Source organism: Dendrobium catenatum, unplaced genomic scaffold (assembly GCF_001605985.2).
Source record: "Dendrobium catenatum unplaced genomic scaffold, ASM160598v2 fragScaff_scaffold_220, whole genome shotgun sequence".
NCBI lineage: Eukaryota > Viridiplantae > Streptophyta > Magnoliopsida > Asparagales > Orchidaceae > Dendrobium > Dendrobium catenatum.
In genome coordinates, this window is record NW_021318682.1 from 264,039 (window position 1) to 281,313 (window position 17,275).

Genomic DNA, 17,275 nt, shown 5'->3' on the forward strand with positions numbered 1-17,275 from the left:
CAAGAGTCGGCCGTCATGTTGATATCATCCATTGAGAGAAGAGAAAGACGATGCTAATCGAGACTCGGGCATTGATGTTATGGCAGTAAATATTGGTCGTCATGTTAAGAGGGTGTTTATCGTCGAATGTGAGAGAGTGCTTGGTCGTCGCATGTTGAGAGACGCTGGAGCAAAGATGATATGTCAATTTGTGGGTGTAAGAATGCATAGCATCGCAGCATCAATATAAAAACAACATCTGAACTTTGATATGGAGATCGTTTGGAAATGTTGAATGTTGAGATAACGTAACGCCAGAGCGTCGATTTGAGAATGATATCAGGACATTGTTTGCGAAAATCAAGTTGTAACCACGCCAAAGAGATATAAAATGAAAATATTCGATGGAATGGGTATCAAGTGCGGACTGATTGATTTGATATTCGGATAATGGAATAAAAACTATTTTTATATTTTAAAATAAGTAAAATTTTAATACAAGCAATTAAATATTTAAAAAAAATCATAAAAATATTTAGGATAAGTGTGTCGGACACATGTGTCCAATTTATATTTATTATATATTTTTTAATTGGACAACGTTTTCCGGCGTGTCTGACACTGTCGGAGCCGGACGTGTCGTGTCGGATATGTGTTGGACATGCTACGCCTCCTTGAGGAGAAGGTCGTGGCATCATATGGATATAAGCATCACCACTATCCACTCATTTGGGAAGCGCTTTAATGAATGCCGCCTTCACCCCCTCTTAATGCTGAGTGCCTACAAATGGATATTCAAATTCATATATTTCTATTATTGCTATAATATAACAGATTTATGCATAAATTTCAATACGGATTTGTTACTTTTAGTCACTACCACTTTTTTTCACGATTGTCCTAATTATCTTCTTCAAGCTAATTAATCATTAACTACCAATATTATTTTTTATACTGTATCTATTCAATTTATCTTAGTTTTACAAACACTTATTTACTAATAAAAAATGACCGGTCTGTCGCTGGAGCGTTAATCGAAAATCACAATTGAAAATTAATAGAAATCTCAGTGTAATTATTTCTTGGAGTTAAGATGTAATTAGATATACCAATTAAATTTTTAAGATATAGAAGCTTTTCTGTCTTTCGCGTCAAAAGCTCTTCACATGTAGATGATTAATTTCATTTTTATTAGTGATGTATCAAAAATGGAAAATATTAAGCGTGCTCTTCTCACTAAAGACCAATTGCATCGATTTATACATATTACTTTTGAACATCTAGAATGGATAGGAGATAAGTTGAAATAAGTAAAGAGAAAAAAATATAACGAGAATAGCAATTTAAGCCCTTGCCAAAACTCGAAGAAAACATTGTCTTTTATGCAGCAGAGAAGCTTTGCCAGAGGTTTGTGAGGGGCCTATACTCCTTCTGGCAAAGACACACTGGTAAAACGAGCAGCATAGGCGAATAACACGGCCAGTATTATAACAGAGTAGTTAGAGTAGAAGTTGAATGTCCAGTCGAAGCGCAGCTGCGCATAGTACTAACACCGCAACCTAGCCTCAAATAAAATCCACTCGGTGAATAGAGCACCACTGGCTCGGAAATCACAGCCACACAAACTGCCATGCTTCCCAGATCTATGAGCACAGCTCAGCGTATGAATTGTGTCTAGCGCTCAAGTTCGCGTGGCTTGCAGTTCAATTAGTAAGAATTAAGCTATAACTTTGTCAATTGATACTGAAGATACATGTTTACCTACAATGCAATACAAAGCTATCCTAGCGATGAATATTGACAGATCGTCATCGAGTTAGTTATGTCTGGCTGCGGCAATTAACAAGACAAGAAATCTGTGAACCGTTCATCTGCGATATCGGTCCATTGCTGCCAGCGCTCACATCGTGAGACCTGGAGTCCTACAGGAATCAACGCAGAGAGTGAGGAACATTTCAATGCCTACTTTTCGATAGTCCGGATTTTGTCATAAGTTCGACACCTGCCAGCAGCAGCCAATAAACGAGGACCATGATTTCTAACTGAAGGATTTATTGGAAAGAGGTAAATTTGAATGTAGGGACCTTTGGGATTCCTTTTCTGATTTGATACATAGTAAATAGTAGTTAGTTCTTTCTAAGGCGTTAGGCATCTTGATCTTGCGCTGAAATTTGGATCTCTTAATATTTTAAGTTTCATCTTTTGGGCTCTAGCGCATGTCTTATATGAGATTTTGGCCAGAGAGATCAATCCCTCTTCTTTTGGACCTCCGACACTATAAACCGAATCAATTGTATCTTGGTATTTTACAATTCCGCCTCCCCTTTCATTCAAATATATACAAATTGATCACATACTATTTTGGTAAGTTTGTGTGATTTCCTTTTGTAGGAAGCTCATGTTTTCTTCCCGAAGATTGATATGAAATACTTGCAGATCAGCACGAAGTGTTTCCTAATCAAATAATCTACATATCAAATGTTCTCAATTATTTGGAGTTCAATAAGGAGAAGGCGTTTAAGTAACTTAAACGGCCATAATTTTCAGAATTTGAATTCACAAAACTCACTTAGCCTTTGATACTTCAAAGTTGAAGGCTATCCAGGAAAAAGAAAACGGAAATGAGTGATGTAATTCCTTCCTTTGATTTCATCTGGCACTATGTTCTTATGAGTGAGATGTTAAGATAACTATACAGTGTCGGTGCATCATAGGATAAGCATCATCCACCATTTGGGATGGGCTTTATGAATGCCCCTTCACCTCTTAATGCTGAGTGCTACAAATGGAATTAAATTCTATATTTCTATTATTTATAAACATTTATGCATAAATTTTAATCATGTTACTTTTAGTATACACTTTTCCTTCCTAATTCTTTCACATTAATCATAACTACCAATATTATTATAGCATCTTTTATCTCTAGTTTTCAAATTTATACAATAAAATGGTTGCCTGATGTTAGAAAACACAATTTGAAAAATAATGAAATTCATTAATTATTCATTTGATTAGATGTAATTAGATACCAATATTAATTTTAAGCTTCATAAACTTTCTCAAAGCTCCTTCACATGTAATGATATCATTTTAAGTGTTATCAAAATGAAAATTAAGCCGTTCTCAAAGACCAATGCATGATTATACATATATTTTGAAATCTGAGATAGATAATTGAATAAGTAGAAAAAAAATAACGAGAACAGCATTTACCTGCCAAAAACTGAAGAAAACAATTCCTTTTATGCACAAGAACTTTGCCAGAGGTTTGTGAGGGGCTAACTCCTTCGCAAAGACATGGTAAAAGAGCACTAGCGAATACAGCGCCATTGAAACAGAGATGTTAAGTATGAAGTTGAATGTCCAGCGAAGCCAGCTCGGATAAAACCCAACTAGCTCAAATAAAATCATCAGAATAGAGCACACTGGCCGAATCACCACAAACTGCCATGTCCAGATCTTGAGAAGCTTCAGCGTATGATGTTCTAGCCTCAATTTCCGTGGCTGCATTTCAATTAGTAAGAAATTAAGCTATACTTGTCAATTGATACTGAAGAATAATGTTACCACAAGCAATAAAAAGCTATCTAGCGATGAATATTGACAATGTCATAGTTAGTTATGCTGGTGGATTAACATAAGAAATCTGTTAGACCGGTTCATTGGATCGGTCCAGCCGGTCCACGCGAGACCGGCCTAGGCGAAACCGAGGCGGAATGTACGCCTCTTTCGATAGCCGACCGCACCGCAAGCGCCAAACGAGCATTTTAAGAAGGATTTTTGGAGGGAAATTTGAATGTAGGGACCTTAGGAATTTCCTTTTGATTTGTATGCATTAAATAGTTTGTTTTCCTAGGGTTAGGCATCTTGAATTTGGCTGAAATTTGAGATCTCTTATATTTAAGTTTTCTTTTGGGCTCTAGCGATGTCTAGAGATTTGTGAGAGATCAATCTTCTTCTCGAACAAAGGATCAATTGTATCTTGGTATTTTACATTCCCCTTTCATCAAATAATACAAATTATCTACTATTTTGTAGTTTTGTGTGTATTTTTGTGTAGAAGCTCACTGTTTTCCGAAGATTGATATGAAATACTTGAGATCCACAAGTGTTTCCTATCAAAATCTAATATCAAGTTCAATTATTTGAGTTCAATAAGGAGAAGCGTTTAAGTAATTAAACGGCCATATTTCAGAATTTGAATTCACAAATTCACTAGCTTTGGATATTCAAGTTGAAGGCATACCAGGAAAAGAGAAACAGGAAATGAGTGATGTATCTCCCTTCCTTTGATTTCATCTGGCACTATGTTCTTACTGAGTGAGATGTTAAGATAACTATACATCAAAGCCAAGAATTTGGCAATTACCTGCAAATATAATAAAATTTATAAAATAAATTTTTTATAGCATGGAAAAGAAAATATTCTTACCAATGCCTCGTAGCACTCCTTAACGGAGTCCAAGAATGTGAAGAAGGCTTTGCTCCCCTGGATATCAAGGAGACCAACAAAGGAATCAATAGCATACAGAGGAGCCATGAGTATTATGATGATTATTGCCTTTTGTTCCTTTGGATTCTTCCAAAAGAAAAGATGTTGGGATAGAAGCTGCACAGTAAAATGCATCGTCAACATTACTCCGCCAGCTGCAGCCAGCAGAGTAAGAGTCCCTGGGTCCATCTTTGTCAAATCCATCCCTGGAAACATGATTCTCAATGGAAGCTCAATATCTGTAAAAGCAGCAGCTTTAGGGTAATCATAAATGGCATAATAATCAAATAAAATTGAATGACCTCAGTAAAGATACAACTTTAAAGGAACGAACATGTTTAGTTCTATATTGAAAAAAAGTTTGTGATGTGAAACTACAAGGAGTTATTTAGAAATTTAAAAGAAACGATTAAACTATTGCTCCTTATGAATTTAAAACTAGCACATAAAATTTGAACTAGGAATTTTAAAATATTAACTTGATTAGGCCAAAGAGATGCACTTGAGATTAACTAAAATAGTTCATTCAAAATCCAAGGGAATTAAATGCGAAGTACAAGTAACAAAACCCAACGTTTAACAACGAGAATTTCACCTTGGGGCCGTATCACTCAACGGTTGGTGGACTTTTGGCGGGGATAGAAGATCCAAGCGATGAAGGAAATTACCACTAGAGAAAGGGCGCCAACGAACCCCGTCGGAGGAAAAGTGGCCGGTGGGGAGGGATGACGTAGGTGGCCTTCGAGGCTCCAAGTGTGCTTTGAAAGCCGACGATCGTAGATGCTTGCAAGGATCGGGACAACTCTCTCCAAGTACTCCTCCACGGTGGTTTCGTCTTCAAATCCTACGTCGAAGCACGGTGACCGTAGGACATTTATACTTCCGTCGGCGTTGAAGACCAATCCCCACTCAAACTCCGGATCCGCCATTCAACATCGAAGTGGATGTTGAAGAGTATCTTCGTCTTCTCTTGATTCCAAAAGTTATGAGTATCCAACTTCTCCCCAAGGAGGATGGGAGAGAGGATCGGCCAAGGTGGGAGAAGGGGAGGGGCGGCGAGTTAGGGGAAGAGGAATTGGGTTTAGATAAGGGGAGAGGGAGAGATCTAACCAAATCTGAAATTATTTCAGATTTTGATTAATTTAGGAGAGAGGTTACTTAGAATTTGAATTTCAAACCTCATATGATCAATGCCATAAAGTGGCAATTATTGGGCATTAATCCCAATCAAGGCCGGCGGCCAATAGGAGAAGAATAAGGGATTAATTCCAATCCTGAAATTAATTTCAGGATTAAGTAAATTTAGAGGGGAAATTTATTTGAAAACAATTTGAATTTCAAATAGGAGTGGAGCTATATTAGGAAAAAACAAGGGGAAAGCCCATGAGAGGGGGCCGGCGGTCAATAGAGAGAGGGAGAGATTTGAAAACTTTAAAATCTCATGGGCCGGCGGTCAATAGAGAGAGGGAGAGATTTGAAAACTTTAAAATTGAAATTAGATTTCAGTTTTAAGTGAATTAGGAGGGAAAATTGATGTGAGTTAATTCCTCATTCAAAGGAAATCAATGCCTTAATGGAGCATTAATGGGGCTCCATCCAAGCATGAGGCCGGCGGCTTCTAGAGGGGGAATTTGGTGTGGGTGTAAGTGGGTGGCTTCCAAAATTGCATGCATGATGTTTGAAAGGGGTTAAAACAAAATCCATTTGAAATTGAAATTCGTCATGAGAACGAATTCAAAAACTTTCCTAATTTGGAAATTCTAAAATAGGAAAGATTTTGACATTCGAAATTCGAACTTCAAAATTTAGCTTCGAATGGAAGAGGAGATTGGGTCAATGGTTGGAAGATTTCCGGCCGGATGGTGGTGGTAGGATGGCCGGCGGCAAAGGGGGAAGTTGAGGTGGGCGGGTTGGAGAGAAAGAGGGGAAATCGGGTATGGGGGATAGACCACGAGCCACGGACTCTTCCAATGACTGGTGGGTGTTGCGTTTCGCCCTCACCTTGGGCTCTCACTCTCCTTTCTAACTCTCCATAAGAAGAAGAAGAAGACAAGGAATTCAAGACAAATTTCATTCATAAACTTCATTAGTCTATTACAAAGCATGAGACCCCTATAAATAGGTCTTCAAACATAAAGAAATAAAAGTACTCAAATGCCCCTTGGGCTACAATAATACATAACTCCCCACAGGGGTAAAATGGGAAAACAGTAAATAAAAAAGACAATAATAATAAAACACATCATGACATCTAAATCAGAAGTAGAGGCGCTAAATCGTGGCCGTCGATCTGCGGTTTCGCCGGCGATAAACATGTCGGTAGCGTCTGTCGATGTCCTCATCAGTTTGTCCCTTCGACTCCCTTCTTTTCGGACAAAATTCAGGTGGGAAATGCCAAAAATTTGGCAATTTAATAAACTAACCTCCAAGAAAAACAAATGAACCAACAAATTCATGTATTTGCATGTATCACGATCATTGAAAATTTAATGAAAAAAAAAATGTTGTGCGCTTTGAGATTTTGGTGGTATAATTATAAATATTAGTAACGGGTGTTAGTTTTACAAATTTTATAGGGGAAATTATCCAAAATTCAATAAAATTTTCCTCATTGTGATATGTCATGGATCGCTATACAACATATCAATTATGTTAGTTATAATGTATGGAAATCAATCATTCTCGCCGTGAGGAATGTCTAATATGAATTTTTCCTGTTTCCCAATGGATGTGTTTTGGCTGTGAGCAAGTTGAAGTGGGATATTTGACAAGGATTTGTGCTGAGGAGAGTGTGGAAGGGATAAGATGTTGGTTGTTGGATTTGTGGGTTGGAGATTCTTGTAATGAGGTAGTCAAACTCTTAATGTGGAAGTGTCACCAGGATCAAGAGAGATATGATAAACACAAAAGAGAACAGATAACACAAAAGGCACTAAGATTTGCATGGTCCAACTTCAACCAAGTCCATGTCAGCGAGAGTAAGAAGATAATTCAATCAATTAAAATAATAGCTAGAAGCAGGGTGCATAATAAGTACACTCAACTTCTTCTCCCAAACTCACTCACAAAAACTAAGCAGTCCCACAATTAAACTTGTGTGCAAGATTTCCAGACATGAAGCCTTCTTCTAACACGCACTAGTTTCGGCTTCACTTGGAGCAGCCTTTTAATTGTTTTTTTCCGTACGAGAAGTAGCCAATAAAAAATCGTGTCAACTTGGATGATAATTTTTTACACAGCTTTTCCAATTATTTGCCTTAGAAAAGTTGCTTTTAGGAAAATATAATTGAAACTATGGCCGGAAAATTAATTTTGAACATCAAATATAGAGAAGCAATAGCCACCCCAAACAAAGCCTTAGTCTCCACTCCAATCAAAGCCAAGTTGTTGACAGTACGAGTGCAAACAAGTTGCAAATAAATGAACAGAACTTTTTTCGAGTTTGATTTGTTGATGTTTTCATTATTCATCTTCAATTCATGTTTTTCTATATTTTTGTATCCAATTCAGTATTGTTTGACATGCTAACAACATAAATGAACACAACTAAATAGAGATTTTTATTATTTTTTTATTTAAAAAAAAAATTACTCCATAGAAGAACAAAACATAACGCCATATACAACTACTACACCATGGTTTAAATTTTGCATTATTTTCAAATAGAGATTTTTATTATTTAGAATAAAAAGAAAAAAAAATAAAAAAGATGTCACCATACAAGAACAGAACTTAACATCATATAAAATGACTACACCAAGGGTTTACTTTTTGCATTATTTTCACCAAAATATTTGCACATACATAATAGTTAATAATATTCATTTTAATAAACTTATAACACGTGAACAATGTTCGTTTGTGTTTGATCCATAAAGCAATCAAGCCTAAATATTAAGTTCATCTTTGTCTCATTAGTTAACAAACACGATAAAAATGAGTTACTTAACAAGCCAAACAAGACTTGTTCACAAACATTGAGCTACATGGACACTCCTAGGAGAGAGAGTATGTCATTAAGGAATGAGAGAGAATTTGATGTGAATCTAAATGCGGTTGCAAGAATTGCAATTTAAGAGATTAATAAAGGTTATGAACTTTGCATACTACCCATAAAAACTAGTTTCCTCAAGTAGTGGTTTTAGAAAATAGCATGGAAGATAACGCAATAGCAATAGATCACAATTGAGATTTATGAGAACTTGCAAAATTAATAATAAAAAATTTAGGTAATGCAAATAGCCAACTAAAACAAAGCCTCACATTTAAAATCTAGATCCTGCACCTTGAGATCCTTTAATCAACTCTTGAAAGTAGAGGCTAGCGGAAGAGGATTGTAAGCACACTTAGAGATACCACTATCACGCAAGTAATGCCGAGAGGACCAGTCGCCGGGGAAGAAACGGGAGTTGGGGAAGCGGGTGGTCGTCCAAGAAGAATCCACGGAGTTCTTGGTTGTTGAAGGTCGATGGTTTCGACAAGGCAATAAATGATACGGTTGACGTATCGTTCTACGGTGATGTCGTACTCCCAATCCAGCTCGTAGAAGGGGGAAAGGAAGATGTCGATCTCCCCTTGTTCGTTGTAGGCGAAGCCATGGTCAACTTTTGGATCCACCATGCATCCTTGTCGGTAGAAGAAGGAGCAACGACGGAGGCAAGGAGAAGAGGAGGGGTCGGCTAGGATGGGGAGGTCAAGAAGAATTTCAAAAAAAGACAAAAAAAATTTTGAAATAGTTTCAGATTTTAAAAAATTGGAGGGATTTGATTAGAAAATTCAAATCAATCCAAGGGAGGAGAGGGCGGCAATGGGGAGGGAATTGGGGAGGAATTAGTGGAGCTTTAATTGTAATTTGAGAAGAGAGGGAAAGCCAATAAGGGGGCCAGCCACATGTATAGGAAATAGAGGTTTGGTTTTAAATAAATGGGGCCCACACAATAATCAAAGGAATTATGAAAAATCTGAATTAAATTTCAGAATTTTGTAAGAAAGGAAAGTTTCCAAATAAGAGGGCTATCAATTAGGATTAATTTGAATTTCAAATTCAAATTGAAATTCAATTAATATGATAGCCTTAAATCAAGGAGCTATTTTAGGAAAGTCTTCAATACCTCTTGGGGAAAATTTGAATTTCAAATTTGAAATTCCCCAAGGAGGGAGGTCGGCGGCTAAAAGGAGGGGACGGGGCCAAGGGGCGGGGAGGATGGCCGGCGGGTGGTGGCTGCCAGGGAGCCGGCGGCCTGGACGGTCCAGTAGGGGGGCGGCGGCAAGGGAGTTTGGGAGGAGGAGAATTTCGGCTAGGTGGAGAAGAAAAATGGAGTCCCGGGAGAAAGAGAAGTTGCCGGATCTACAAACCTTGCACAACACCTCCAATAGAACTCACAAAGAGATCTACAAGCGCCTCCTCCTCAAGAACTCACAAAGAGATCTTGGAAGGTTCACGAACTCACAAAGAGATCAAAAGAGAAATTTCATTTAATAATTCATCAACTCCAAACTTACAATGCATGAGGCCTCATATAAGTAGGCCAAAATAAAATAAAAACTGAAATGACACAAATGCCCTCAGGGCTACATAAACGACTCAATACCCAAAGGGGAAAACTAGGAAACAAGAAATACAAGCATAAATAAAATGCAAATAAATCAGAAATAGAGGCTCTGGATCATAGCCGTCGATCTGCGTCTCCAGCGATGGTACACGTGTCGAAATCTGATGTCCTCATCAAAATTCATCTCAAATGAAACTCCTAAGAGGGTATGTCATAGAAGCCTCCAATGATTAGCTTTTAGCTTAAGAAACCCTAGAGGAACATCTCCTCATATAGCACTCAAGGCTTATACCCAAGGTGCATTACAAGCACGCTAACTTTGGGATTCTAAATTCCAAGATGCCTACACAAATCCTGATTTTCGAGATTTATATACATGACACCACTTCTAAAGCTTGCAAGTCTCTCAAGAAAAACTTCATGCATGTGAAGCCCTAAGTTTGATCTCTAATGCAACATGCCAAACAAGGGATTCTCAATTCATCTAATAGTCGCATATGTGATTAAGAATTTTATAGGAATTTACATTCAATATTGAGTTAAATACTAAAGAGATGGAAGTGTAGATTAAGAAATAATAAGGTGTGAGAATAATCTCTAGAGACCAAATTGAGAGTGGCCCGTTATGTTAACCTTTTAGTAAGTTTAACAACTAAATAAAGATGTTATGATTAATCCATAAGAAAGATGGTGACACAATATGCCCACCAATAAAGTATTCAAGTGGTATTGCCAACTACACAGTTTACCTATAATCATATCATTGTCATAGCAAATGTAACATGAACTCGGTTCTTCATTTCATGCATTCATTCAATTTTGCATCAAGTTCTTATAAGAATTGGTGATAAAGGGCCACCTTAAAGTTGTCCGTTTCGCATCATTTGAAAAAATGTTCCACTTTTGGTACAAGATTGATGCCTTTAAGGGGAAAAAAAAATCCAACTGCATCTGTTTTCCCCTCCCTAACAAAATTTAAAATTTACTTAATAGCTCCATATGATTTTTGTTTACAAGGCACCCAACTACATCTAAATCTCATTTTCTATCCGCTATTCAACCATCTTCCAACCCTGCACATACATAAAGTAAGTAATTGCCTTCCACATGGTTGAAAGAAGCATTAGGGGTGACAAAATATCTTCATATATAATGTTTGGCAAGAAAGAACAACCTCCATAACTTTTCTTTTCCTGTCAAGCTGAGTTATTAGTCATATCTTCCCACATTCTTAGGCTTCGGGATTCAATATGGAAGGATCAGAAAGAAATAAAAAGTCGAGTTCATAAATTTCACATTTTGCAATACACCTCCAAGCATTCTTTCCTTATAGACAGCCGTTTTCGTTTGAATATAGTCTACTATTTCTAATAACTGATCTAGCAAATCCTTCCTCTTAGAGTAGTATCTTCGTCCCAGAGAATAGCTAATAAAACTTTCCCCGAAAGCTTGCATACTTATTCCTTTTTTTGCATTTCTTCTCGTGCGATGGGGAAATTTCTACAATTCTTAGTATAGGTCCAGCATGTGAATAAACCTACAGGAAAAGAAAATAGAAGGATAATAACCTTCCTGTAAAGAAACTATAGCTCCACTGCAAATAAATTGAATCCTTAGGATAATTCTTAGCTGTTTAAAACGTACTAAACTCTTGAATCTATCTATATTCTTCACAATAATAGTGACACTTTCGTAACAGATATTTCTGTCAAAATGATGGGAAAAGTAATTACCAGTAAATTTCTCAATGTCAAATGCCGCCCACAAAGTATGTTAATCCTTCATACCAGAACCTCTTTGTTTTTGAGTGAAATTCTAAAGAACACTACATTTTCTGGTATCTTTAGTAATCAATATTTATATCAGCAATAAATCAAGGTACAAAAAATTGCACATCACCTTTTGACAGTTACAAAGCCATCGCCTATTTAAAATAATAAAATCTTTAACGTTCCTTGCATCATTCCAACAATACAGAACAATACATTATCCATTAGCCAGCGGCATATACAATGGAAATGCTAGGACAACATAACAAATTATGATGTTTTTATGATGTTTTTGTGTTTATTTTTTCAAAATGTATCATTTGCTGTAGTGGCACAGTCCAATGTCTAAGAAGTTTTGCTTTGTGCAACCAACCAACATTACTGCTTTTAAGGAAAGAAAAAAAACTCAAAAGCATTACACCAAAATCACCAAAGAGGATATATCGATGAGGAACTCAAAATTTTAAATTAATTGCTTTAAACCATGGACTCAGAACCTCATCTTCACAGTCTTCAGCCTCCATACGCATGCATCCCACGTACCATATGGAGTGAATCCTGGGATCATAATGCCATGTAAACGAACAACTTTCAAATATAAATCGGCCACATGAGTAGCATCAAGAGTTTTACTACATGGCACGAAGTGGGCCATTTTCAAGAATCGGTCAACTACTACCACTATCGAATCCTTGTTTCTTTGTGTCTGAGGCAGGCCGAGCACAAATCTAGGCTAACATCGATCCATGGCCCCTTCGGGAATGGGTAGAGGGGTGTATACTCCTAACTTCTGACCTTGAGTCTTGGCTAATTTGCAAATCCTGCATCAATTAATGAATCTGTCAACATCTCGTGTGAGAAGGGGCCAATAGAAATGTTCATTTAACAAAACAAGAGTTTTATCTCTCCCAAGTGGCCAGGTAAACCGACTTCATGGCATTCACTGATAATTGCAAGTTGAGTGGACCTTGGGCAATGCAAAGCCTGTTGTTGTAGAAGAGATGTTCATGTTGAATCTGATAGGATTGGTAAGGGCCATTTTGACATCGGGCCCATATGTTGCCGAGATCGGAAGATGCTTGGCGTAGCCATGATTCGCCATTGTGTACATTCAAAGTTTGTCTTAAGACCAGTAGTTTTCCATCATCGCCATGGAGGTATGTCAAATCAATGTTAGAGGATTCCACAACTAGATTGACCACCAGTTCTTCGACCACAGGGTCTTCAATCAGTGTTACAACCTAATGGTTTGGACAGTTAAAAACTATATGTCCAAACCACTGACACTTAAAACACTTGCGGGCATGAAAAGTGGCTTGGGGTTGCACCACATGAGAGGAATTACGTGAGTTTCTTTTTTCTTATAATCTATTATGGTCGACAGCATGTCTAGTCTGGCTTAACTGCTCCGACAAGGGCTTGTGAACAAAATTCTTGACAGTGGTTTTCATGAAGTGCCTCCGCTGTCTTCACAGCTAGATTGATTACATCTTAAAAGGTCCAATAAGGCTGGAGTTGTATAACATTGGCGATCAAGGGTTGTAACCCTCACAAGAATCCCTCCTAATCTCCCCCCAAGCTGCCTACGTGGACCTCACGTTTTTCCGCCCCGTCTGTTTTCTCCGCCTGGAGTAACAGTGGACCGGTCCGGGTTGGACCGGTCCAGCCGGCCCCTCCTGGGCCGGCGTAACAGGTTGCACCACATGAGAGGAATTACGTGAGTTTCTTTTTTCTTATAATCTATTGTGGTCGACAGCATGTCTAGTCTGGCTTAACTGCTCCGACAAGGGCTTGTGAACAAAATTCTTGACAGTGGTTTTCATGAAGTGCCTCCGCTGTCTTCACAGCTAGATTGATTACATCTTAAAAGGTCCAATAAGGCTGGAGTTGTATAACATTGGCGATCGAAGGTTGTAATCCTCACAAGAATATGGCGACGGTATGCTCTTCTGGTTCAATGGCATCACTTTAAGGATAGTTGTCTAAATTTAGCCATGTATTCTTCAACACTAGCGTAATAACTCAAATATGTGAAATAAATTTATTTGAAAAATATGAAAATTTTAAAGTAAAGTGCTTTAGTGCTGATCTGGTGAGCACTACGGCAATATATATATATATATATTCTTGTCTCACCCCACCGACTCCCTCACTTAGTTGCTTGGCTAGGAAGAAATTGAAAGAGGGGAGGAAGAGAAAGAAGAGATAAAGATCTTTGAATCATATTTATCAATCATTCATATTACAAATTTTGTTTTTTTTATTGTAAGTAACTAATCTCTTACTTATGTTTTTTATTATTTTAATTTCTACAAATTTCATCTCTCCTTAATCTGCCAAAAATACATTATCTCCTAATTTCATAAGCTTTCACCATGTAAGTTAAGATATGCTATAAATTTAATCATTTTGAACGATTTGATATGATTTAATTGTATTGTAAATAAAGTACTGAATGATATCAGATACATGATATGATAACTCCATATGATACCATACTGATCCACGTGATTCACTGATCGGGAGTCATAAGGAGCTGAAGATTGATTGAGAATTATAAGGAGTTGGGATGACTGATTCACATGATTTAAGAGGAGTTAAAAAAAAAGTATATTGATTGGGAGTTATATATGGCGACTAATTGAGAGTCATATGTGTAGGAGCAAAATACCCGTAAGATACACTCAATGAATATCTGAATAATGATACTGACACTGCTAAGAATACTATATTGATATTGTGATTAATACTAATATTATTTATTGTCATTAACATTATTTAAAGTTATTGATCATAATACTAATATTGTTACTGACATTAGTACTATTAACTGTTACTGAAACTGTGATTGATGATGTAATGGATTGAGATATGATGAACTATAGAAGAATAAATTAATACAGATAATCAGTATAAATATTGATGCATATAGTTCTTCATATGATTTATTGTATATTATTATCTTTTATCTTGCATTGATTTTAGATGTAAGATTTTAATTACTTGCTGGGCTATATGCTCAGTACAAGATTTTATATGTTTTCAAGAAAGGGTAATGATTATATGATACGATACACTGGAGAACATGCATAACTTTTCTACCTGCGATTCTAGAAAAAATGCAATCATATTTCTTTCCATTGTTCATTGGTAAGCTCTAGTTAAATAGTTAAAATGAAAAATAGATGTAATTCTTTCAATATAAATCCTAGAGTGTGACAAGTGGACTGATATTGTTGTAGTTGGGTAAATTTTAAGAACAGGTCTTATTTATATTGTTCAGGAATATACTTTTGCTGTAACTCTTGTTTCTTTTTCAGTCACATCACAATCTTGCTTTTCCCTTTGCAGCTCCTTGATATTTTCAAGTTTTCCCACCACACAGAGGCAGTTGTTTTTTAGTTTTATGGATACTAACTTGACGATTCGCTCAGCTAGTACCTCCTTGAATTCAAGAACGCGCTCAACCGACTGCAACAAGTTAATGAACTCGTCGGGATCCATTCTTCTATGAAAGTCAAGGAGATCAATCTTGATCCCACAATTTGATGGTGGTCTTCAGCCAACTCGTCTGTACATCGATCTTCCGGCTTCGTCTTCACTAGAGCTTTCTTGATAAAAGGGATAGACATATTTCTCTTCTTTGCATCGTGTTGTAGGTTCCCTCTATTCGAAACTCGCGAGGCGTTGCTGCAGTTGTGTGATCTCATACTGTAAATCCTCAATCATGGCTTCTTGAATCGGTCCTTTTTTATTCTGACAAGGTGATATCTTTGTTGGCTCTGATACTACTTGCACCGGACTAACCAGAGGAGTCACGACCTAGGTGGCGTGAACAGAAACCTCACAAGGAAACACAAGCAACCGAGAACTTCAAGAAAGGGAGAACACTCACAGGGATCCAAAACCACCACCTGACATCAGTTAGGATGCAGAGATGAACAAGAACTGCTCTTTGATTATCTTTCTTATCATCTACCAGAAAATCACAGGGGTTTATAAATACATCTCTTGGCTACTTAATTGGCCACAGAGTTAGCAGCTAAAACAAATAAAGGAAATCTGAATACACACTGAAGTTGAACGGAGAAAGAAATAAAATGTCTACACAGCACCAGCGTCAAATCTATAGTATTCTCGAAACTATAATCTATAGCATTCAGATTAGCGTTAAATTCTATCATAAGTCATAAACATTATACCCAACCTTTCAAAAGTCACAAAACGTCTTCCACTTCAGGGTTACAGAAGGCGTCACGAAAGCAAGACCTTCCGAGAACAACTGCACAAAATTGACTACTTATTCACTACCATGCGTCAAACTTCTGATAACTACTGAGATGAACTGAGAATCATACCATTCAAACTTAACACATAAACTTCCCATTTCTTTATAAACTGTGACATTTTTCTTAAACTCTCAGATCTATACTCGACATTGGGATCAGATCACTTAGATTTACCACACTTAAAAGGTACAGAAACAAAAAAAGAAAAAACGACGCCTCGTCCAAATAAAGCGCTAGAAAAGATCAGAAATACAGCTTATAAACTATATAAATATAGCTAGATCAGCAGAAACCATTGAAAACAAGCCATACCCATAAGCAAATTAAAACCTGCAGAAAGAAGAAAAACCCTAAGGTCACAAACTCGCGATAAATGAATTCGACTAATACCAAGCAAAATCAAACCATACCGAACAACCAGCAAGTCACGAAAGGATTCGAAGTTTCCAACTGCGCAGTATAGACGATCACAACGACCGGGGTGCTCACACTGGAAACACGGAGCCGAAAGTACAAGAAAAATTCCGCGAGATCTTATGATAAGCAGAGGCAAACGGCTGCTCTTTGATATTTCTATATTATTAACGAAAATTAATAGGCTAACTTGGGGGTGTCAAATACTCCAATATTTAACACTACACAAAAAATGCGTTATGAAAATTTTGGGTTATATCCAACACGTTTTCAAAACTGGTCGGATTCGGATTCCCGAATTTGACCCGTTTAAAAAATGGATCGGTTTCGGTTTGACCCGACGGGTTGCCGGGTCAACCTGGAAACGTGTTTAAAATGTCTGCCCGACTGACCGTGGACCGACCCTAACCTGCCCGCCCCCTGCCCAACTGCCCGCAGAGCTGTCCATCCCTACCCGCACCTTGCTCACGCGTGCCTGCAGTCAGCCGCCCGCCCGAGGCTGCCCTATGCGGCTGCCCAAACGCCTGCTACGGTTGCCCGCGCACGCGCTGCAACGCACCCAGCTGCGCACCCGCCAGCGTCCCGCACACCCGTCGCGCCGACATCTGCTCTCGACCGCGTCCGCGCTGGTCTCCTTCCCGTGTCTGGTCAGGTCAACCCGGCAACTTGCCGGGTCGGGTCCGGGTTCGAATATCCGACCCGTTTACCTACCCGGGTAAGGTTAGGGTCGACCCGATTGAACCCAGGTCAGTTCCGAATTTGACTCGAACCCCGATT

At 37.9% G+C, this 17,275-nt stretch overlaps 1 protein-coding gene across 3 annotated transcripts in view; it reads right to left on the reverse strand.

Moving 5' to 3' along the window:
* Nucleotides 1–16,660, reverse strand: part of LOC110099779 (transmembrane protein 184C-like) — an 18,901-nt gene extending 2,241 nt beyond the window's left edge. The window contains exons 1-7 of one of the 3 annotated variants that reach the window (XM_028693047.1): nt 16,495–16,660; nt 16,397–16,414; nt 12,475–12,616; nt 12,293–12,353; nt 4,415–4,713; nt 4,229–4,351; nt 3,196–3,486 (exon numbers count right to left, since the gene is read on the reverse strand). In XM_028693047.1, coding sequence (XP_028548880.1) covers nt 3,196–3,486; nt 4,229–4,351; nt 4,415–4,690 — 690 coding nt within the window. In that variant the 5' untranslated portion in view covers nt 4,691–4,713; nt 12,293–12,353; nt 12,475–12,616; nt 16,397–16,414; nt 16,495–16,660. The remainder of the gene's footprint in view (nt 1–3,195; nt 3,487–4,228; nt 4,352–4,414; nt 4,714–12,292; nt 12,354–12,474; nt 12,617–16,396; nt 16,415–16,494) is intronic. The other 2 variants (XM_020827053.2, XM_020827054.2) reach the window with 2 other exon arrangements.
* Between the last annotated feature and the right edge of the window lie 615 nt (nt 16,661–17,275).